General features: G+C 42.5%; 2 protein-coding genes, 1 long non-coding RNA gene and 5 other non-coding genes across 18 annotated transcripts; 3 read left to right on the plus strand and 5 right to left on the minus strand.

The window, feature by feature from the left end:
* Nucleotides 1-308: 308 nt before the first annotated feature.
* On the minus strand, nucleotides 309-3552 carry LOC135549804 (uncharacterized). Of its 4 annotated transcripts, none has more exons than XR_010457024.1 (8): nucleotides 3498-3552; nucleotides 2547-2605; nucleotides 2270-2337; nucleotides 2033-2090; nucleotides 1785-1838; nucleotides 1441-1517; nucleotides 1221-1302; nucleotides 309-1017 (listed from the first exon to the last, which is right to left on the minus strand). It is a non-coding gene; the product is annotated as an uncharacterized LOC135549804 (long non-coding RNA). The 4 variants fall into 4 exon arrangements; XR_010457022.1 differs by having other exon boundaries at nucleotides 2261-2337; XR_010457023.1 differs by lacking the exon at nucleotides 2547-2605 and having other exon boundaries at nucleotides 2261-2337; nucleotides 3498-3537.
* Nucleotides 1087-1159, minus strand: LOC135551202 (small nucleolar RNA SNORD99). The gene has a single exon (XR_010457246.1). It is a non-coding gene; the product is annotated as a small nucleolar RNA SNORD99 (small nucleolar RNA).
* Nucleotides 1928-2008, minus strand: LOC135551178 (small nucleolar RNA SNORD103/SNORD85). The gene has a single exon (XR_010457223.1). It is a non-coding gene; the product is annotated as a small nucleolar RNA SNORD103/SNORD85 (small nucleolar RNA).
* On the minus strand, nucleotides 2425-2504 carry LOC135551177 (small nucleolar RNA SNORD103/SNORD85). The gene has a single exon (XR_010457222.1). It is a non-coding gene; the product is annotated as a small nucleolar RNA SNORD103/SNORD85 (small nucleolar RNA).
* LOC135551180 (small nucleolar RNA SNORA16B/SNORA16A family) lies at nucleotides 2697-2833 on the minus strand. The gene has a single exon (XR_010457225.1). It is a non-coding gene; the product is annotated as a small nucleolar RNA SNORA16B/SNORA16A family (small nucleolar RNA).
* Nucleotides 3553-4733: 1181 nt separating the features above from the next.
* On the plus strand, nucleotides 4734-10653 carry LOC135549805 (ras-related protein Rab-39B-like). The gene is made up of 2 exons (XM_064980114.1): nucleotides 4734-5063; nucleotides 6160-10653. Exons 1-2 carry the CDS (start codon nucleotides 4849-4851, stop codon nucleotides 6593-6595), a joined length of 651 nt encoding a protein of 216 aa, XP_064836186.1. The 5' UTR covers nucleotides 4734-4848; the 3' UTR covers nucleotides 6596-10653.
* A 4852-nt stretch (nucleotides 10654-15505) lies between these two features.
* LOC135551193 (U11 spliceosomal RNA) lies at nucleotides 15506-15641 on the plus strand. Its single transcript, XR_010457237.1, has one exon. It is a non-coding gene; the product is annotated as a U11 spliceosomal RNA (small nuclear RNA).
* LOC135549806 (glucocorticoid modulatory element-binding protein 1-like) lies at nucleotides 15527-23139 on the plus strand. Of its 8 annotated transcripts, none has more exons than XM_064980119.1 (10): nucleotides 15527-15978; nucleotides 17068-17221; nucleotides 17455-17510; nucleotides 17601-17722; nucleotides 18055-18158; nucleotides 18432-18580; nucleotides 18937-19077; nucleotides 19475-19612; nucleotides 20018-20155; nucleotides 20450-23139. In XM_064980119.1, the coding sequence occupies exons 2-10, from the start codon at nucleotides 17091-17093 to the stop codon at nucleotides 21412-21414; spliced, it is 1944 nt and encodes a 647-aa protein (XP_064836191.1). In that variant the 5' UTR covers nucleotides 15527-15978; nucleotides 17068-17090; the 3' UTR covers nucleotides 21415-23139. The 8 variants fall into 8 exon arrangements, with proteins under 8 accessions (XP_064836191.1, XP_064836194.1, XP_064836192.1 ...); XM_064980122.1 differs by lacking the exon at nucleotides 15527-15978 and adding an exon at nucleotides 16005-16054; XM_064980120.1 differs by lacking the exon at nucleotides 15527-15978 and adding an exon at nucleotides 16065-16235.

Below are 23139 nucleotides of genomic sequence, written 5' to 3' on the forward strand. Positions count from 1 at the left end.
ACCAAAGGTGAGGATGGGTTACACATGCTTAGCTACAGTATACAAATCTATCGCTTACGCAGCATACAAGACTCCCCTTGTGCTGTGCCCACTTGAAAAAGGTGGAGCAGCAGTCTGGATTTAAGGTCCTTTCAATACCACTAGGAACTGTTTATTCATGTGTAATGCCTTAATGCTAGAAAGAGGCCAGCATTCCCATTTGAGTTGGAAAGCTCAAAACGTAATTTTGCATTAGTAGCTTTTGCCACAGAAGGGCCCCTTAATCTCGGGACCACAGGCCACTGAATAACAGGCTCAAGTTTCCAAACCACCATCTGTAATGTTTATTTCCAACAGCCTATTACAGATATTTTTTCTTCATATGGCAAAGATCAAAAAGGATTTAAGTGATGTGCCATGATCAGGCCAGTCAAAGCCACTGTACATGTATCACTGGCCAATGGCCTTGAGCATTTCTAACGTAAATCCATGGCAGCAGCCAAGGGGATAGAATTTGAGCACCACCCTCAGACTTCGTGATGTGCAATGATGAACAGAACACTTGGTCACAGTACACCACTCTATTGAGCGGGGCTGAAACATGTGCATCTCGACACAGACATGGTTGTAGCTTTATTTACATTGTTTTAAGATATTTTAATGGCAAATTCCACAAAAGCGGGGCTCTGCCCTGAATGACAGAACGTACTCGTTTTGGCAGGCCAACAACTTGCATGCGCACCTCGAGTGTCAAAGCTACTATAGATATTTTAGCATTATATGGCATTTATGTGTAATTTGTCAGACCTCCAGGTCTAAGTTAAGCTGGAATCGAATTAGTTGACTGATTGTTATATTTATTGATGAAATACAGGACAGGTTGGTTGCAGGTTGAGACAAAGTCCCACACAATTGAACAGTTAGTCAACGATTTCACACATTCTGAACAGGTCTCCTGACGCAACTGATAAGCAATAAGTGACAAGCCAGGGAAACACCTTGATGGGGCCTCATCCAACTTGGTTGGTGTACCAAGACCTGAGAATGGAAAAAAGTATTGCTTTAGTGGCTGAAACAATGTATCATATATAGACATTGAAGGTTACATTCTGATCTCAGTCCCATATCCGCATGTTTCATCCAACAGTCACATTTTAAAAGGTATCGATCATTGATCAGAACACACCAGGGCCTGTGAAAAGGCTGATAAGCACAAGAGGCAACGTATCATTTAGACATACCTTAAAACCCTGGAATAGGGCCATAACCATGGAAGTGTAGTCGGTCAGTGCCGGTCACATCACCCAGAGCCAGTTGCAAGAACTGCAAATGAAAGTTGATACATATTACAGCGAGGGACTGGCTTTGAGCCCAGTCCAATATCAGCACGAGTCATAAGCAGTATCATTGATCAAAACACCATGCCTGCCAAATATCCAGAAAACACAAATCAGTATATACCTAGTGACAGCCATACCCATCAAAACCCAGATTGGTGCATGTCCAAGCAGTGTTGAGGCACACCTGTACCTCCATACCTGCAGAGAGACATTACTGAAACTTGTGCACCGAGTTTCTCTAGCCACCTAAAAGCAGGATTGTGAAACTAGGCAACATTAGTGTAAATGCACAATTTAATCTGTATGACAGTAGAGTGACTAACTCCGGCACAGAGAGGCCAGGACAGTCAAAGACTCCCTATTTATCTGGCATACACTTGGAGAACCAGAGGCTACAGGCAAAGCCCGGGTCCTTAGGATAGCATGCCGCCATGGGGGACCAGACATCGAACACGAGGGGCTTACCAGCCATTCAATCCCACGCTGATGGGGTCATCACACCTCCAATAGGCACAATAACTGATGAGAAACAAAGTGACAGTCAAGCTTGGCTCAATTCAGTGCCAAAGCTTTGAGGATGTTTACAGCAAAACACATTAGTCAATAGACATGGCTCAGAAGTTGAGTACTAAGGTGTTCTCATTATCGAGGCACTCCTCTCAGTGAGGGCAAGTGTCATTACAGCCAGAATGAAAGGGAACATTTTGAATTACCCTTAGAATGTCTCGTGGTTAATTCTCAATCCCACTGGTCTGTGCAGAGGTTGTACACCTGCAGGGAGCATTGACAATTAGTCAAGTTAAAAGCTACACATTATCAGCAGTCAAAACCCATATAACATACAATGCAAAGTCTTGGCTCAGACAAGAACAATAAAGTTCCCATCAGTGAAGTATCATAAATGAGGGCTAGTCGTAGGCCAAAAACACATTGATAGGCACCTGAATTACCTCCCATCAGAATGGCCACTACTTCATTCTCAGCCAGGCCTATGAAGCCCATGCAGACTGACGTAATCCTGTAGAGAATTGGAAATTTACAATCAGGCAAATACAGTAGTCTAAATCCTACATTTACATTAACTTGAATTTAGTCAACACCAAATCTTGGCTCAGACGAGTACTAAGAAGTTCTCAGCATAGAGGCACTCCTCTAAGTGAGGGCAAGTGTGTCATCACAGCCAGAATGAGGGTCGAAGGGTGAATCTTGAAATCAACGAGAATGCACCTTCTGCATGACCATTTGCTCATCATCCACGTCTAGGGTTTGTTCAGAAGATAATGGACCTATAGAGCATAGGGAAGCGAGCCAATTCGAAGTCTCATCTTACTCCATCGTGACCAACACACTAACATTTTCTAGGAACAACTGTACATGGAATGTCCTTCCCCTTAATGTTGCGGTGTCAGTTATTGTCGAACTGCACAGCGACCGTCGGTGAAAGTAATGTTTTTGGCATCCTGTTGACCGAGTCTGCTACAAAATGAGCAGGAACGGCTTCGATAGGTGCCTGTGTCTATAGAGTGGTTTAACAGATTCCAGCTCTGTGACTAGCTATATTGGCCGAGTAGGGTTGATCGTATGAGTTGGAAGTCTACCTAAAAAAAACTCAGTAACATTAAGCCTACTGTTAGCCAGCGGTGTAGACTTACGCTGTACAAAATGAAAATACAGCAAGAATAACTCAAATGAAAACGGTCAATACTAAAAAAACACATTACTGATAATTCACAACTTAAAGATCGCCGTTCAAATACTTTTGCTGTGGAAAGATTCAGTCGGAATAGTGAAGAATCTGCATCGTTAAGGGCCGCGTGCAGTAGTGCCACGTGGAAACTGGCATAATCAACTAACAATAAAATCGTCTCGCAAAAGTAAATTTGCCTGAAACAGCAAAGATTTACGATAAACATATGCTTTAACACAAGGTTGACGAATACATAGTTAAACTTAACCAGCTAGCTATATAACCAACTAGGTCACAAGAAAGTGCAGGTCCCGCCGGAAGTTAACTAGTTAGCCGAGCTAGGTAACCGTAGCAAAATATCAGAAACTGCTTTCTAACAATTCACGTGGCTACGCGCTTCTCTCAAAACATGTGATATTAGCAAATAAAACAACCTTCACGCATATATAAAACAGACACGCCGCGTGATGATTGGCTCGAGTGTGACTTACCATTGCTGCTACTTAGCTTGAATTGAAGAGATTGATAATGCGCTGTCGGTTGCTTTATATAGTGTTTGACAACCTGGCGATTGGTCCACATATGTCACATGGACGAGATGTATGATGGGATATGAGGTTCACTCTCAACGATAGACCGCTATCTAAGCTATTTAATGTGGCATAAATTAAATAGCTAATGCATGCATTGGCTACTGATTAAACAGTTCGAACAAATAATGAACAAATAATACAACGAAAATAGACAGGTTAAAAAAATAGAAAAGCCAATCAGAAATGTGAGGTTTGAAGAGATGCAAACAAACGAATAACATTTTCACTTGAAGCTTTTGCTAATTTATTGCGCCTGGCCAATGCAGTTCTGACCAAGACAAGAGGTTGATTGTATTATTTTAGTTCAGTGGGATAAACGTCTCATTTTCAAGGATTTTCAAATAGATATGTAGGCCTGTGGGCCATATATGCAATCATTTACATTACATTTACATTTAAGTCATTTAGCAGACGCTCTTATCCAGAGCGACTTACAAATTGGGGTGTATATTTTTTTGGTAGGCGAATAGTGTTGAAAGTATTTGCTTTAATCAATGCTGTAAGAAAAGCCTAAGTGAGACTAGATTTCAAACGAGCAAAGTCAACAACACAACAAACTGATGTGCCAACGGCAAAAAAAAGGTCTCAGCATTTCAGCACCATGGACAGTTCCATGACTGCTGTGACCACGGTTTTAATTGAAAAGCCAGGAATTAATAGCCTTTTGAGCGACCATATTCAACACATGCAATAGTATACCATGTAATGCGTATCACAATTCGTGCACAGCACATTAAATGGTTTAGCATACAGCTCATGCTATGCCGTCATGACCGTGTCAAGTCAATAAGCAATTTAAAGATGGACCAGGCATAGGCTCCATGGCATTTCACACCAGTTTGAGATTCGGATAACAGCGTGCCTTATCATGTGCTATCTAACTATATTTTTACGCTTTATAGGCCTCATCATGCACGTACGATTCATACTTTCTTTATCGAAATGACGCTTTGTAGCATTGGCCCATAGGCTAGACTAAATTAAAATAAAGCAATAGAATTGTTATAACATAAAGTGACCTTGTTTTCTTTTTATGGTGGTGTTCTGAAGCAATAGGCCCTATAATAAATCCCGTGCATAGGTAGCCTATCACATGACTGCAGCACTATCGCCCTTTGCTCGCTGGCACTCTCATCTCTGTCTGACCAAAAGGCAGTAGGCAGCAGCAGTGACTGGCTTTGTAAACACAACGTGCTGCGCTGCTTTGTTTCGGAACCGCCACCATTCTGGGTCTATCTCTAGCCATGCCATGGATATTTTGTGGCAATATCAATTCAGGATAATTTTGCTAGGAGACTCGACGGTAGGGAAATCATCTTTGCTGAAGCGGTTTACAGATGGAATTTACAGCGATGTAGCGGATCCAACGGTCGGTGTTGATTTTTATGCCCGTTCGCTAGACATCGAGCCAGGGATTAAAATCAAGCTTCAACTGTGGGACACGGCTGGACAGGAACGATTTAGGTGAGATATAGACAATTCATGTTATACTAGGCCTATATATATATATATATATATGTTATCAATAATATTTTGACAAGATCAACTGATTCATTATTTCCATCAATATAAATTAGCCTATATGGATCAAATAACTAAAACGCCTCAGCCTTCACAATATCTATTGTGGTCGGTTTACCATTTTGGCGAATAACAGTTGAGAAAAATAATAGTTTATTATTAGAGAAACGAGGAACGAGGTCAGTCATCGTCAGTCATTTTTTTACGATACGACTGCAATAACGGAGGCCGTTACTCCAATCTCCATCATAAAAACAGTAATTAAATTGTGTCGCATCATCAGTTGGATTCATTCACCGATGATGGGCAACAACCTCGCCTTGATACTGTTTTGTGTCATACACAAATATCCTGTTTTAATACAATGATAAGATGGTTCTGATGCCTGTCTTTGGATGGATGACAGTCAAATCCGGTTATTCTGCATGTGTGGTGTGTTACTGCTGAGATGGCCTGTGAATCAGCGAGGCATGGCTCTCTCTGTTACATACATGTAGCAATGTGCCTTTATGTAGCCTAGTCTGCCATGCCGAGGCACATACATTATCCATCCAGGAGCCAGTGCAACTTGTAGTTGAAAAAAAAACATGTTAACAACATAATTCATCCCCCAGTCTCAGATACTATTCCTCTAAGAGCATTAGAACTGTGTTTGTAGACTCTGCTCTCATATCTCCCTTTCCTCTTGAAGCTGAACCTGGATGTCTCTGACAGAATATTAAGGATGAAAGACTGTTTTCCCATAAGAGGTTCACAGTACACACCTAAAAGAGATTCTCAGTGGCATGAAAGAACTGTCTCTACAGGTGTGTACAGTTATCATTCCTTAGTTAGTAAGCCACAATGAATGTTTTTCCCTGGACCTGCAAGGAGTCGCGGATCTTGTTACGCTGTTTTGCCAACTCCTATATGTTTGTTGTCATGCTATGAGTGTATTTCGGTTCAGGGTTACACTGAGATTCAAGTCAGCATTGTTTAAATTCACATTTTACTATGGATCAGAGCTGAATTGTAACATCTCCTATTCTCCATCTTCCAGGTCCATCACCACTTCCTACTACCGTAACTCAGTGGGCGGGCTCCTCGTGTTTGACCTGACCAATCACAAGACCTTCGACCACGTGAGGGAGTGGCACAAGGAAGTGAGCGAGCACATCCTGCCGCACAACATGGTCTACATCCTGATTGGCCACAAAAGCGACCTTAACAAGGACCGGAAGGTGACACAGGATGAGGCTGAGCAGCTGGCGGCGGAGATGGGGATACGCTATGTGGAGACGTCGGCGAAGTGCAACAGCAACGTGGACCGGGCCTTCCAGCTGCTCAGCAGGGACATCTATGAGCTGATGAAGATGGGGCAGATCACCACGAGGGACGGATGGGATGGGGTGAAGAGTGGCCTCACTACCAGGGTCCTGTACCCGGGCGATGAGGACATTGAGGTGGAGCCGAGGGAGAAGAGTTGCAACTGCTGAGAGACTGACCCTTGATCCCTGACCTGATCAAGGGTAATGTTCATTACGCACCAAACGGAAGAAAACGGATTGGAACAGAGAGGGACTACCTGGAATTGTCCAATAAGAAACGCAAATGTATCTTTTTCGTTGCGAATCGCTCTAGAACGTGTTCCGATGCGTTCCCTAATAAACACGACTCATGTCTCCACTGTTGTTCCCCCTCTCTTATCTCCACAAGTATCTCACATCATCTCACAGTTTAGTCAGTTTCCCATTGAAACTAAGCCATGGTCTAAAGTAAGGGCCTTGTCCTGTCACGTGTGCACGTGTCACCATATGCCTAGTGTAGCTAGCCTGCCTTTCCTCTCTGTATCAGTTCCTCCTGAGGTCAGGATGGGGCTGTTTTCTGATGAGATTGTGGGATACACATCCTGTAGTACACATCTTGATGTGACAAAAGCTTCTCTACAAACACAAAAGTCTGAGTTTTTAGGCCAAACACCAGAGTAAATCCTTGCAGTGGAATAGCATCATACATGTACATGCTAAACCTACACAGTTTAACATCACCTGGGTAGCTTTGGGCCCAGTTAGGTAAGGCAGACACAGAGGCTGCATTTACAGAGGCAGCGCAATCCTGATATTTTGCCCAATTATTGTTCTTTTGACCATTGAGAAGAGGCCTTTTGACAATAATTGGTCAAAATATCCGATTTGGGCTGCTTGTGTAAACGCAACCAGAGACACCTGCGTGACAGCGATCAGGCCTTGGTATTCCAGTACGTATTCTATTCCTTCCTGGCAGCATCCTTTTTCTTCCTGGATGCCCTTTGCTGCCGCAGGAGTTATTGGATTCTTAAGCAGGCAAGGTCTTGACTGGTGGAAAATGCATTATTGTGATCTGGCATCACTCCCATTACATTGTTGTGGGTTGACTCCGGTCTCCTGTGTGTGTGTGTGTGTGTGTGTGTGTGTGTGTGTGTGTGTGTGTGTTCGTGTGTGTGCGTGTGTGTGTGTGTGTTTGCATGTGTGTGCTTTTGCTCTGCCTGCAGTCCCCTGAGACTGTACATCATGTCCGGTATGGTCAGTGGTATAAAAGGTATCCAATCATCATACTTGAGTAAAAGTAAAACATATCTTAATAGAAAATGACTCAAGTAAAAGTGAAAGTCACCCAGTAAAATACTACTTGAGTAAAAGTCTAAAAGTATTTTGTTTTAAATATACTTAAGTATCGAAAGTAAATGTAATTGCAAAAATATACTTAAGTATCAAAAGTAAAAGTAAAACTATTCAGAATTTCAAATTGCTTATATTAAGCAAAACAGGTGGCACACGACAGCACGCAGACATACTTTACAAACAAAGAATTTATGTTTAGTGACCAGGGATGTTCTCTTAATAAGTGTGTGAATTGGACCATTTCCCTGTCCTGCTAAGCATTCAAAATGTAACCAGTACTTTTAGGTATCAGGGAAAATGTATGGACTAAAAAAGTACATTATTTTCTTTAGGAATGTAGTAAAGTAAAAGTAGTCAAAAATATAAATAGTAAAGTAAAGTACAGATCCCCCCCAAAAAAAACGACTTAAGTAGTACTTTAAAGTATTTTTACTTAAGTACTTTACATTACCCCACTGGGTATGGTTACCTCCGGTGTCAAAAGGTCACTCATAATAGGCACCCCTCCTCTGTTCATATGGTCCTGTAGACTGCTAATCTATGTAATTGCACACAAACCAAATCTTGTTCATGTTGCATCATGTTGTGATCTTCCTAGATCAGAGCAGATGTTTTCTATTTTTATTTGTTATATATCTATCATTTGTAGAACATCGCTGAAGCCACAAACCCTTTTAATGGTCTTTGCATTTGTATATGGCATATTAAAAAACAAAAACAAACCTTCCAAGGTGAGCCTTCAAGGGGGAAAACCACCCCAAACAACATTCCTTTAACTGGAAAGAGGTACTGGCTGATGTCGATTCTTTAAGACTTTAAGACGGCCCAAATTGATTAAATGTGGGGCTTTTGTGACCGAAATACTAATTTAAGGGTTTATTGGCTTTTTACAGGGTTTCCCAAACTCGGTCCTCGGACCCCAAGGGGTGCACGGTTTTGGTTTTTACCCTAACAATACACAGGTGATTCAAATTATCAAAGCTTGATGATTAGTTGATTATTTGAATCAGCTGTGTAGTTCTAGGGTAAAAGCCAAAGCGTGCACCCCTTGGGCTCCCGAATACTGAGTTTGGGAAACTCTGTGTTATTACATTGTCTGGTTTAGAACATGACATTTCAGACCCTAATGGCCTCCATGCTCCATCAGAATGGTTCCGAATGGTTCCAATATCAAGACAGACATAATCTTGCCATGCCTATAGGCCCTTTCGGTCTGCAGAGATAACTCTCTAGTTTCCCTAGACTACTACCTCTATACTGCAAACCTCAGTGCAGATAACAGTTGACCTGAGACTTGGCTGTAGACTGGTGTTACCATGGCTCAGGGTCTAGATAACAGCTCACTTTGCCTGGTCCCTCCTCCCTTCCTTCCCCTCAGCTCACCTTGTCCACCTCCACACCCTGCACACACTGTAGATGGCAGGAGACACATTGTGCATTCAGCAAATGTGACTTTCATGCGACTTGACTTGTTGAAAGGAATGTCTAACTAACTAATCTTTTGGGAGTTTTTTCATACATACTGGTAAACACCTTGCAAAGCTTCAGCATACAATTTCTTGACAAAAAAATATGTCTTGCCTCTTGCTTTACAAAGTCTAATGCAAACGTAGTTTAGTTGTTCCCGTTGTTCCCACACTCATAAATGTTTACCCTGTTTATAGTTATGTTGTGGTCAATTAAGCTCTACAGACCATTCACAGACTGATTAAACCTCTGTTATCACAGGTCATAGCCCCGTTACAACATGTCTCATTTCTTTCAAAGTTAAATCAGTTGGCTAACCAATACTTATGACAATCAGATGTCTGTATTGATCCATGTTCTTGTTACGGTAAAAAAAGACACATCCACAAAGAGAAGGCAATACCGATGCCTAGGGATGGGAGACATACCCTTTAAATGAACTAAAACAGTCTTGCCTGGGAATGTATAGAAATGGAGAATGATCTATTTCAGACATGGTTTCAGAGGGATGATAATGTAGGCCGCTGTCTGTTTGGTCATCACAATTCATCTCCTTTTGAAAAGCAGAACATATTTTCATTCTAAGCCACAAAGGGAGTTAGAGACAAACCATGTTCCTTACCGTATGTAGTGCTGCTTTTTTCAGCTTGCTGTGTCATTTCTAACAGGGTTTATTTTGTACAGCTGTATTTTTTATGCTTATAATAATGATAAAAATGTGCTGTGATATAGCTGCTTGTCATTGAATGCAACCTATTCCTGAGCACTGACTTTGATAAGGATTCTTATTGACTGTATTGTTACATCAGATAGGAAGAAAACAGGAATTAGGAAGCTGTGGTGCTGTGGTGCTGATGATGCCCGACGATTGTCTATAAACAAGGTGTATCTAGAGAAAGGCCCCTGTCACTGAGATGGAGCACCAGCTATATTCAACAGCCTATTCAGTCTAAATTGACATGAAAGAAGAGATTGAGCTTGGATCTTGACACGTTGCCAGTAGAACTAGAAATGTTTAGATTTTAGAGCAGAAAATGGAAAATAATTGATGCTTTGGAAAGTGTTCAGTTGATTATAAATGGTGGCCATTTTCATTGTGATTATAGTTATATCATAATAGTGTAATCTGAATACCAATTGACGAAACAATCTAATTAAATCTGTAGTATCCAACAGGTCCTTGAAAGTACAACAACATATGACATATCACTAATGCATTTTACTTGCAAATTCTCTTTTTGGGGAGTCTTACAACTAGACACAGCAGCACAGCAGCACAGTTGATACTTCTATTTTGCCTGACTGAGTCCAATCACAGATCACAGCTTGACAAAATAAATGTTATTTATTTTCTATTCTAAATGTTCTGTGCAATGTACTCATTCTACTGTTAAAGGGTATTCAATCAATAAACAATATTATGTCCATGGTGCCATATTGATTGACCATCTCCATGCTTGGGTTGTGACGCCCTCTTTGGGTAACAACAGAACTGCATACCTGACCCACTTATCTGTATCACAGTGCAAATAAATGACTACACTTCAACTAAAAAACATACAACTGTGTATGGTAATAATATTGGTGTGCTTTCATTTTCATAAGTCTCTGTTGAAAATCACAACTGTTAGTTGGCATAACTGATCAATAACTAATCAATAACAGATTAATATCACTTGTGAAAATGAAGCTGTTCACTGATATTGCTTTCACTTGTACCCTCCGCTCCTGTCCAAGCTCACCTGTAGAAACCATATATAGACTTATGGTAGAAACACATGTGGTCCTTAAAGACTCATCTGGAGGGAAGAAATGCAGTTGTAAACTATAGAAAGCAGGTGCAGAAGGTGAGTTTAATGATAAAAAAATCAGATAAACAAAACAGGAGACCAGTACTGAATGTGACCAAAACCAATACTCCTGATGACTAAGGCTGCTGAGGGCTAAATAAAGGGAGATTAATCAAGGCGATGATGAGGTGCAGGTGTGCGTATTGATGGTTGCTAGGACCAGCGGTCAGTGTACCGGTGACGTCAAGCGCTAGAGCGGGGGAGTGGGAGTAGGCGTGACAGCAGTATTGCTTAAGTGCCTTGTCGCAAACAGGATGCATGTTTCGGAATATTTTTTATCCATTATCCAATATTTTAGATCCATCCTCGTGTTTTCCTATCACAGCCATTAAACTCTGTAACTGTTTTAAAGTCACCATTGGCCTCATGGTGAAATCCCTGTGGTCTCTTCCCTCTCTGGCAACTGAGTTAGGAAGGACGTCTGTATATTTGCAGTGACTGGGTGTGTTGAGACACCATCCAAAGTTGAATTAAAAACGTCACCATGCTCAAAGGGATATTGTCTGGTTTTTTTAAAATGTTTTTTTTCTCACATGTACCAATCAGTGCCCTTCTTTGCGAGACATTGGAAAACGTCCCTGGTCTTTGTGGTTGAATCTGTATTTGAAATTCACTGCTCAACTGAGGGATCTCACAGATAATTGTATGTGTACAGAGATGAGGTACAGAGATGAGGAAGTCATTCAAAAACCACGTTAAACACAATTATTGCACATAGAGCGATACCATGCGACTTATTATGTGAATTGTGAAGCACATTTTTACTCCTGAACTTATTTAGGCTTGCCATAACAAAGGGGTTGAATACTTATTGACTCAAGACATTTCAAATGTTATTTTCAATTAATTCATAAAAATTCCAAAAAACATAATTCCACTTTGACATTATGGGGTATTGTGTGTAGGCCAGTGACAAAAAATATATATATCATTTTAATCCATTTTAAATAAATTGTGTATATAAACCTAGGTTACACTGCATTACACACTGCAATGCATAGGCTATACCAATCATGAGGCCTGGCCAGCTCTGCTCTTGCTGAGGTAAACCGTTTTGTGCTGCCTAACCAATGGATGTGCTGTGTACGGTGGCACTTCAGTAGGGGAGTCAAAAGCTTCTTCTGAAAATGTGTTTTTATATGTCAGAAAATGCAATATCTGTGTAAGTGGACTAGGCCTACTGATGTCCTGTTCAGTTTGAGAGAGAGAGAGAGAGAGAGAGAGAGAGAGAGAGAGAGAGAGAGAGAGCAAAGATGAGAAAGAGGACCAGAGGTAAGCTTGCTACTGCTATAATTGATTTGAGTAAAATTTATATTTATCTGCCCATAACAAAGCTATATATCACACTTATTGACCTCACAATAAGCAATATAACTTAATTGATATACTTCGAAGTGGCAGCTGTGAAAATGGACAGCACCTTGCTGCTGAAATTTGACAAATTGGAGGTCTAATTCAGATAAACTGTCTTCCTTTTCATTTGACTTTAGGCTACCGAAAGCAAGAGGGCTTTGTGTTGGAGCCTATTTCTTCCTATTAAAGAAATAAGAGGTCGGCCGACCTGTTGGACAGATGAATAAATGATAGTCTACTATCCATAGACTTTGTCAGCAAACTCCTTCCATCACCATGCACTCCTTAAGTATCTCAGCGTCAGCGAAGGGCTTGGTGTGTTAAGTTAAAACCAGGGGTCGAATTAAGGGGGTATGTGAGGGTGTGAGAGTATCGTGGCTCTCAAAAATGGACATGAATATATAAAGCAATCTATAATGACGCTTTAGTCTGCAATGATTTGTGCTAGAAACAAGCTGTAAAATGCCGGGAAAGACTCTGATGCATTTGGGATTTATTTTTCCCCTTTTTGACATTCATAGGCTGCAGTACAACCAACTATAGCCGAGGAGACAAAAAATGTGTCACACCCTGATCTGGTTTACCTGTCCTTGTGATTGTCCCCACCCTCTCCAGGGGTCGCTTATTATCCCCGGTGTATATATCCCTGTGTTTCCTGTCTCTCTGTTCGTCTTGTTTGCCAAGTCAACCAGTGGTTTTCCTTGCGCCTATTTTTCTCCAGTCTCTATTTGTTTCTAGTCCCCCTGGTTCTGACCCTTGTCTGTCCTGACTCCGAACCCGCCTGTCTGACCACTCTGCCTGTTCCCTTGTACTGTTTTGTACTTGGATCTCGAGACTGCCTATCGGTCCGTTACTGTTTGGACTGACCTGGTTTATGAACTCTCGCCTGTCCCAGACCTGCCTTTGCCTACTCCCTTTGTTATAATAAATATTGGAGCTCTACCATCTGCCTCCTGTGCCTGCATTTGGGTCTCGTCTTGTGCCCTTATAAAATGTACTTTGCTTAGGAAGTAATGTGTGATTCTGTCACTTTCATTTGAGGTTCAACATTTCAACAGGCTATTAAACTACATACTAAGTCAGTCGGGAGCAAACCAGGTAGCCTAAGAAGGAACGAAAATGAATTATTTAGGCTATATTATTATTATTTCAAGGCTATAGCCTGCCATTTAAGAAACAAATTGTGACTTATTTGTGACATGCTACAGGCTGGCAGGAGCAATCAGCATTTCAAAAACACATCAACAATAGCACCTATAAATGTCGCATTTAGGCTGAATAAAAGGAAAATATGCCTTATTAAGCTACACAGTCATTCTACAGTGATTTGGAATTCACTTTCAGAAACACGAGTTTGGCCAGTCTTTGGTTTGAGGATCATGCGGTAAACTATGCATGCCTAGTTTGTTAATTTAGCCTAGCATATGCTTTTATATTCCCATGCCCTAATCACAGTAAACACGTATATTCTGTAACAACAATATCATTGAATAAAATAGAATACATTTGAAAATGATCATTTCCCCCAAAACATTTTTTTTTATAAGTGCATATACACAAAGTACTGAGTAATGTGTCTGAATAATTATATAATTCTGATATTATGATTATTCTAATATTTCCGTTAATTTTTAACAAATTAGCAAAAAAAATAATGTTTTTGCTTTGTCAATGTGGAGTATTGTGTATAGATTGATGAGGGGAAAAAACGATTTAATCTATTTTAAAATAAGGCTGGAACGTAACACAATGTGGAAAAAGTCAAGGGGTCTGAATGCTTTCCGTATGCACTGTGGGCCTACCTGATGATATGCGGCTGCTGTGTTAAAAAACAATTGTATTTTTCTCGAATTCTTTGATGATCTGAGACTTCAGTTGTAACTCCTTCTGTTGCACTCAATGTGTGCAGTTGATAGACAACTTTAGCACTGTTCCAAACAAAGTACAGTCCTATTTTTAACAGTAGCCTGTATAGAAATCCAAACGTCTCCGGGGCTACAGCATGCGCTCGTTCACCGCATGCGCTCGTTCGTTGTCAGGCTCTGTTGTCGTATAAAAACTATTCTGCTTTTCTCCAGTCATGTAAAATGACGTAGAAGTGCATGAATTGCGTGTATAAAAAGCTTTTTTATTTATTGGACACAAATAAGATAATAAATGTATGCAGTGCTTTTACTATAATGGGGATCTTATCACCCCTACCCTTGCCCGTGGTGATATGCGGATCCCCAACCTTCTGGCTACTTTGTCATGTAACTACAAAACGAAGAACAGTTTCTTAGAACGGAATGTCTAGGGCTATGGTCTGTACTATGAGTGAGGATAAACAGTAGGAATGTTATGTGCTATCCACTTTGTTTGAATTATTGTTTTTGGTATAGTGGAGGGACACTTTTTTTCTCTCCAGGTTTTAGGGGAGGTCGGGTAAACATATATTTGACTGAAGGGAGGGCCATCCATTATTTCAGAGGTCCGATTGTTAGCAGAATTTACGTAGCAGGTTAGGATAATTAGGTTACGTTTATGAAAAGGGTTAGCTAAAATGCACGAAAAACAACAACTTTTGATGTTAATTTGACAAATGCTGGATACATTTTCGCGACTATCCTAGCGTTTACGTCCCAATAATCTCAAACTTCTCCTGAAGTGTGCACTTGTTCCCTTCCTTAATTTGAAATGAAATTAATGGTATCTCGAAACGCTAGTACACAATCCAATATTGTTTGATTTGCAGGGAGTAGTTAGAGTGCAGACACTTCTGGAGGACTGAGACACAATCCGGGAAGAGGTCGATTTGGAATATATTTACAAGGCGCTATCGTGGGGACCAATCAGAATCTAAAATGTTCAACCTATCTATCCCATGATGCTTTGCTTTATGGAAAATCACGGATAAATGCATCTAATTCTATTTGATTCATCAATATTATTCGTTGTTTTGTCAACTAAAATATGATTTAAGTATTTTATACAACGGAAAATCACTAACAGAATAAAATACATTTAATGTTTTTACCTACCCTGACTGAAGTCCCTGTGTCCAAAGAACACATTGTAAAAACTGTAGTTCAACGTTAAAAAGGGCTTCTGCTATGTTTAGCACAGGGAGGGTGGGGATTCACCACTCTTCTTGCGGAATCGATATCAAGAGATTTCGGAAGCATAATTTTTACTGCCCGGAGCTGCGAATGATCGTGGATCTTTGCGCTCCAAAATTTTGTACAAAGATAACAACTATTTAACAAAAGAAGCATTTATTCATCCTAGTGCGACGCCGGTTCAGACTTGTGCGTGCAACTGGTCCACTAAACATGCATTAACAAAAGCAGGTCATAATTCAATTATCCTAATGCTGTGAAATAAGTGATGATTGCCGTCACAAAACATTTAACAGCGACTTGTTGTCAACAGGCTTGTTTTTATTTTTGACCTATTTTTGAGGATGCAGCATGCGTGACTGTCGAGCTGCACTGCTATATGAGGAAGTGTGACTGCTCGAAGTGCGCATGTCCAATAGCTTGTAGGGATGTGTTCGACTTCATAAAAACGGTAAGGGAAATCTAAACGATGGCTTTGTACTGTTAGGTATATTCGGTTCATGAAGGCTAACTCGTTTATATGTGAGGTAATGTCTATCTCTACGTAGATTTGGTAATTTTAAAGGGGTAACACCCCGTGCTCGCTCCGAATGGCGGAGCAACGCCGTCGCCGCGTTGTTGTTTGGTGTACGTGCTGCCGCACAGGGACGTAATTTTGAAGGGGAAAAGAAAAGTAGAACGGACGCACGCTATCGTCTGAAACAAGCGGTACGTAACCGCCGCCACGTTGTAAATCTCAAGGTGGCTAGTAACAGCCCGGCCACAGGTTGCGTGAGCGCCAAACCTCTGCCCAAAGTCCATTACTTTAGTTAGCTTAGCCATCTTGCTAGCTACAAGCCGCCACCTTGCTAGCAAGATAGCCGGACTAGTACAATGCATGGGCGTAGGCCGTTCAGCTATACAGATCAGCGGGGAAGGCTATTCGGGCAAATGGCGATTTAGCAGCTAGTTAGCTATGTTCCACTTGATTTCCTGACTGTAACTAGTGCACTGCACTGCCCATACCCACAGACACGTTGTGAGGAGAAAAACTGAGTACAAACTTGCTGTACATTACTTTTAACTAGTGCGTTAGCTAGCTAACGCAACGTTTCTGTGGATATGGGCAATGTCGTGCACTAGTTACAGCCAGGAGACCAGGTGTAACGATAGCTAGCTACTAGTTAAACGTTATACAAAGCAAGTTTTCAGTCAGGTTTTTCTCCTCACCTTTTAAATGTGTAGGTACCAAGTAGGAAAGATAGCTAGCTCGTAACCGTGGCTTTCAATGAGCCCCATGCAGTGCCCCAATTTCTAACTATGACAGAATAACCGAATAACACTTTGGAGGTTTGAATTAAACCATACAGCCATTGGCTGAAACTGAGGCAACTGAACTGAATCTGTTTATGGGCATGGTCTGCCCTGAGAGCATCTTATCCATATTTTACCTTGTCCTATCTGTCCTCCCGTATGTGAGTAGTCTTTCACACACACATTCTTCTAATCTTCCCTATTTGTCACCATTGTGCTCTTCATCCCTATCTGGGGCTTTCAATAGGTTACACTGGGAGAGGAGTCAGGATGGCACAAACCGAGGTGACGACGGTCTCCATGGGGGACTTGATGGTGATGAGGGCTGCTGAGGAAGATGATGGTGATGACAATGAAAGCAAGACACAGGTCATCCTCCAGCTACAACCAATCACAGCAAGGTAGGTACACACTGATGTTTACTTGAGCCTGATGATGGGGGTGGGGGGGGGGGGGGGGTGGGACAAGACTAGTGTAACAGAGTTGGTTCGGTGAACCACGCTCACATGATGGCTCCCCAAGCTGATTGCCTAGGCTTTAGGTTAGTGAGCTAACACCGTCTTGTGGCAAGCAGACCCTGCTTTGTTTTTTTAGCCAAAGTCTTCATTTGTTTTGTATTCACTTTCCCTTGCAGTATGGATGAGTCGGGAGAGGCAGACACAGCTGTTGTGGCTGTGGAGTCACACCCAGGTAAGTAACACACACACAGACACACACACACACAGTCCCACACAAACAAAGCATATCATAAAACATGTGCACGTGTGTGTGTTCCTTGAGAAGAAACAACAGTTGACGGGGAGGACGTAGAGTTGGGCTATCCCATCACATGTGGAGAGTGTAAAGCTGTGCTACTGGTCAAGAAGTTTGTCTGTCCTGGAATAAACGTAAAATGTGTCAAGGTTAGTATTGTCATGGTCACTGTATTCCCTACAGAAATCATAAAGCTTTTCAAATGCTAGTGTGCAGAGAAGGAACATCTCAGACTGCCAGCTTTGGTATACTTTTTAAGAGTTTTAGTCCTGTTTGTACATTGTCAACAGAAGAGATTGTGAGACTGTCACATCATACCGTTTGTCTCAACAATGCCTTAGACATCAGTTGAAGGTTTCTCATTGGCCAGTTGTTTCTTTGCTGTCTCCTTTATGATAAGGTGGTATAGGTATCTGTTTTGTCATCCCAGTGAACAGATGGTTCCTTTCTAAACTCTACCTATAATGTCTGCACCATACAGTATGAAGACCAGCTGATCAGTCCCAAGCAGTTTGTCCACATGTCTGGGAAGGCTACACTGAAAGACTGGAAGAGAGCCATCCGGATGGGTGGGGTCATGCTCAGGTGAGAAGTAGAGTCAACCGGTCCCACATCAACCCCTAGCCTCTAGCCCCTACGCACTTGTGGAGAGATCATTAGATAGGCATTTTGTCTATCTCTGGTTAGGCATCAGAGGTAGGTAGTCAAGAAGTTAGAGATGTGGGCCAGAAACTGGAGGGTTGCAAGTTAGCCCAGGTCTGAGGGGAAAATCAACCCAAGGTGATTGATGCACATGGTGTGTCCCTTCCCGCTCTCTTTCCTCACTCTTAACCATTTATCTAATCATCTCTCCTTCAGGAAGATGATGGACTCGGGGCAGCTAGACTTCTATGAACACAACACTCTGTGCACCAACACGTGTCGTAGCACCAAGTTTGACCTGCTGATCAACAACACGCGCTTCCCCCCTGACGGCAGTGGCCTCACCACACCCACCTCCTCACAAGGTGAGACCAGACGCCCCTCCCCGGGGTCTGTTAAGAGCTCAGGTTGTCTGTGGCAAAACAATTTAAAAGTTTGTCAGTTCTTTTTTTGTCTGGCAGTTATTTTTGGTAAATAACCTTTTAATCCTATTTTCTCCCATTTACCTCCTTTTAAATTTGTGATATTCTAAGGCATGTCAATTAACTTTACATTTTCATTGGTATATATATATATATTTATAACACACACACACACACACACGTTTGAAATACGTTATCAGTCAATAAGCATGCAGGACCTGAACCATCAGTTTTATTTTGTGTATTGAACATTGTAAGTAGTGGAGCTAACCATGTCTCTCCCCTTTTTGCACATGTAGCCCAGGTGGTGATTGGTAATGGTGGCCAGGTTGCCATGACAACAGAGGAGAGGTCAGCGGTTCTGACCGGAACAGTGGATTGGAGTTCTGGGGCCGTAGCAGTGGAGACAACAGAGAAGAAGGAAACCAGTGAGATATCAGGTGAGTTCTTCGCCTAAACTGTTCCCACTCGTGACTGTTTACTGTATTTATACTCAACTCTGAAGTCAAATAGTTGTCTGGGCATTGGTCTTGTATTAATCTTAGTGCATTTGACCCAGGTATGAAGCTATGTCAAGTACTTGCTGTTGAGTGCGATTGGTTTAGCTCGCTCGGGAAAAATAAATCCAATAGAATAGTCTCCAAAGTGCAAACTCCACCGACCCTATGCCGGTCAAGCTAAATCAACCACATCTCAAGTATGTGACACGTATTTGACAAGGTCCGCTTGGCATGCAACTGGATGAATTCTTCCTCACCTCTCTCACATAACTGTGACTCAAATTGCATATATCCTACTTTGAATTTGAACTCTGCTGTGTCCTTTATGTTCCCCCAGAGGAGACGTTGAACTTCTGGAGAGGCATAGCTGATGTAGGCCTGATGGGGGAGGTGGTGGACAACATCAGGACAGAGCTGCTGGAGATGCTGAGAGGAGTGCAGTTACGCAGCGAGCAGGCTGCCATGCAGGATGCTGGTGGGTACTGGCACAGAGGACACAGGAGATAGGGTACAGGTCATGGATGCTGAGAAGAGTGCAGCTACACAGCAAGCAGGCTGCCATGCAAGACACAGGTGTGGGTACCTAGTACCTAGTCCTAGGATAGAGGGGATAGGGTACAGGTCAATTCTAAGTGTATATGCATGGTGCCACACAGGTGCAATGTTGGTTTCTGTTGATCAAGTCAGGGGATGAAATAAAATGAGAAGTAATGTTGACTTCTCAGGAGTAACATAAGGAAAAGACTAGATTATGGGGGCAACCAAAAAATAAGGTACACATATGTCTTGTTGAAACACATTTAATGTCTTTGATTAATTGATTGACTGATGGATGTGTTATTACTGACCATGTGATTGATTACCCACTGATGGACCTCAGATTCCTGTCTGGTAGAGGTGGCAGTGTTGAGTAACCTGGCCCAGGTGTTCGGCCTGCTGGACTCGGTCAAACACATCCTGAGCGTAAGGAGAGAACAGACTGACCCTGGAGAGGAGCAGGTCCTTAGCACACTGAACAGTGAGTAATGATCAATTCAGTAACTTCAGGCAAAGGTATGTAGCCTATGATGTTTTGGAGAATTTAGCTTTTAGTAATTTAATGTGAATGGTCGGAAACAAAAAATGTAATTGAAAGGGAAAGTCAGTTGTACAACTGAAATGTATATTCCGCATTTAAGTCTACATTTAATTGCAAAGATACACCTGTATTGGATATGGCCTCAAACAAAAAGTATTCACTTGCTAATTGACACGGTTGATTACTGTTTAGCACCATCTGAGTCATGTCTAACCTCTGACCTGATCACCACAGACCTGGAGATGCAGCTGGAGGAACAGAGACGACAGCAGCACGTCAGGGCTCAGCTCTGCCACCCTCAGCCCCTCAACAACATCAGCCACACCCCAGGAGGCAAACCCACCAAGCCAAAGGCCAAACGCCCCCGTCTGCAGCGGCCAGCCTCCACCACCACCCTCACCTCCTCCCCCTCCCAGCCCCAGACAGCCACCCTGCAGCCCCAGCAGTTCACTATCCTCTCCCCCATTTCATTCTCCTCCATGGGCCAGCCCTTCTCCCTGTCAGGCCTCCCAATGGCCACGCTGGGTCAACAGAACAACACGGTAACCCTTCACACTCTGCCCGCCGGCTCTCAGACTTTCACCCGATACATCACCACCATGGTGGGGGCCGACGGCAAGACGGAGACCCTGACGCTGCACCCTTCCCAGGGGCTGACGCTAGTGGGCACCACCCTCCAGGACCCCAGTCAGCTGGGAGGAACCATGATGAGTCCCGTGGAGTTGGTCCAACTCACCCAGGGAGGGGTGACTGACGGTGGGGAGATGATGGTGGAGCAGCCCATGGGCCAGGTTGTGGAGATGGGGATGGTACAGGAGGGATTGGTGGAGGGGGTTGAGGACAAGAGCCAGGCCCACACCACCGTGATTGAGATCGACCCCGCGCCGGGAGACCATGACCAGACCATGGGGGCGGTGATGGAGTTACAGCTGGCCCAAGAAGGAGAGGCTGGGGAGGAGGACTCTGCCGTAGTGGTCCATGCTGGGATGGAGGTGACCATGGTCTCGGAGGGGCATGAGGGGGAGGGAGGGGAGGAGATGGTGATGCAGGGGGAGTCGGAAGATGCCCAGGGGGAGGTGCTTGAGTCTGGGCAGCAGAGCCAGGTAGAGGGGGTACAGCTGGATGCTAATGGGCAGATCTCAGGCCTAAGGATAATGGTGATCGAGGAGGAGACTCAGGAAGAGGACAAGGACAAATGATCCAGCTCAGCTCTGCAGACAAAGACAATACCCTCTCCTCCTCCTGGAGCCATGTCCGACAGTAGGGATGGGACTCGCCTTTTCCCAGATCTGTTTGTGCTGTCTTGCCATCTTGCTGTGACAATTATCGTAGGAGCTGGCAAGATGGCACAAAAAGATCTGGGACCAAACTAGGGATGGACTCATGGACAGAACATAAAAGAGAATACGCAGGCAGACTTGTGGTGTAATCAAGTGTGTGGAGTGTAGACAGAAAGCTGCCAAAGACCTAGCCTGTCTAGTGTAGCTGTGGTCCTTAGCAGCTAGGCCAAGGTGTCCCTTATTTTCATTGTTGTTTCCTTAGTTTTTATTAAAACAAAATGACAACATAGCCAGGCACCGTATCTTATATTGTTTGTTTTTGTTACGCATTTGTATGACTTCAACAAGACACCCAAATAGAATTTTCAGAAAAGGTCCCAGGTTATTGGCTTGAGATTGGTATGAATAACAGTCTTATGTTGTATTCAAGGTGTGTTACCCTTTTGGTGTGTGTGTGTGTGTGTGGAGCTAGAGGTCTACTGTGGGAGGATGGCAACAGTTCTAAAATAATGTCTGCTCTATGTTACACATTTCTTTCAAAAATAGAAAGCATACCACTTTCTCTTTGCAGCTTTTGGGATGAAGTCTTTTCTGCAGTTTTTGTCAAGCAAAACAAAGATAGTATCTTGTTGAGCTCACCATTGTCAGATCAAAGCTTTTTTGGCATTTTCTTTGCAGGATTTGCATTATATTTCACCCTGATTCTCTGTATGGTGACAAATGCAGGATAAGAGCGTCTGCTAAATGACTTAAATGTAGATGTATTGTATATGCAAGCTCCATAGAGAACACATTTGCATTTTTTTCCCCCTCTAGGATTTTTAGCATGTGGTTAATTTTAGCAACAAGGTTTTGTATAGATAGAAATGGACCCAAAGTTAAAGTATGACCAAGATGGTTATGTAAGTCAAAGAATAATGACAGGGACTCGTATGTCAAGCTGAACAAAATGCTGTAACACTTTAGGAAGAAAGTATACACACGCTTTCATAACACCTTTTATGAAACCATTCATAACCATTCGCTAGCCTGCGGATGTTGTTGCACTCGCTCTGTCTAGGGGTCCTAAGCCCAGTTACATGGTCTGTAACCTGAGTGAATGGGTGCATTTATGTGACAAATCAGCGTTTGAGGTGGCAGTAGCCTAGCGCTTAAGAGCGTTGGGTCAGTAACAGAAAGGACGCTGGTTCAAATCCCTGAGCCGACTAGGTGAGAACTCTGTCGATTTGCCATTGAGCAAGGCACTTAACCATAATTACTCCTGTAAGTCGCTCTGGATAAGAGCGTCTGCTAAAAGAGTGAAATGTAAATGTAATAGTACCTATATTAGTGTTGCAGTATCATAACAGTCATAACACATTTATTCAACATCAGCCTCATGTACACCCCCTTCAAAGCAAAGTGTTACCCAAACCGCTGCCCAGCCTAGAACAAATAAAAGTTCTTACTCAGTTTATTTTACTCATAATAACAGACACAGAAGTGCAGTGCTGAGACCAAAATGAATAAATCCATTCAATTATTTTGGTCAATGAATGTGAACAAAGTTGCAGGGTACATTTTAAGTTATCTGTAATGACCTGTTCTGTATTTCCATCATTACTTTGTAATGTGTTTTAATATTATTAAAAGAAATCAATTGGT

This window comes from Oncorhynchus masou, chromosome 12 (genome assembly GCF_036934945.1).
Source record: "Oncorhynchus masou masou isolate Uvic2021 chromosome 12, UVic_Omas_1.1, whole genome shotgun sequence".
Lineage (NCBI taxonomy): Eukaryota > Metazoa > Chordata > Actinopteri > Salmoniformes > Salmonidae > Oncorhynchus > Oncorhynchus masou.

Excerpts from the sequence above, each read along its gene's own strand:
- LOC135549805 (XM_064980114.1), top strand. The coding sequence starts at position 4,849 with ATGGATATTTTGTGGCAATATCAATTCAGGATAATTTTGCTAGGAGAC. Across the intron at positions 5,064-6,159 it reads GCTGGACAGGAACGATTTAG|GTCCATCACCACTTCCTACT; the intron begins GTGAGATATAGA and ends TCCATCTTCCAG.
- LOC135549806 (XM_064980115.1), top strand. Across the intron at positions 17,723-18,054 it reads TAAACGTAAAATGTGTCAAG|TATGAAGACCAGCTGATCAG; the intron begins GTTAGTATTGTC and ends TGCACCATACAG. Across the intron at positions 19,078-19,474 it reads GGAAACCAGTGAGATATCAG|AGGAGACGTTGAACTTCTGG; the intron begins GTGAGTTCTTCG and ends ATGTTCCCCCAG.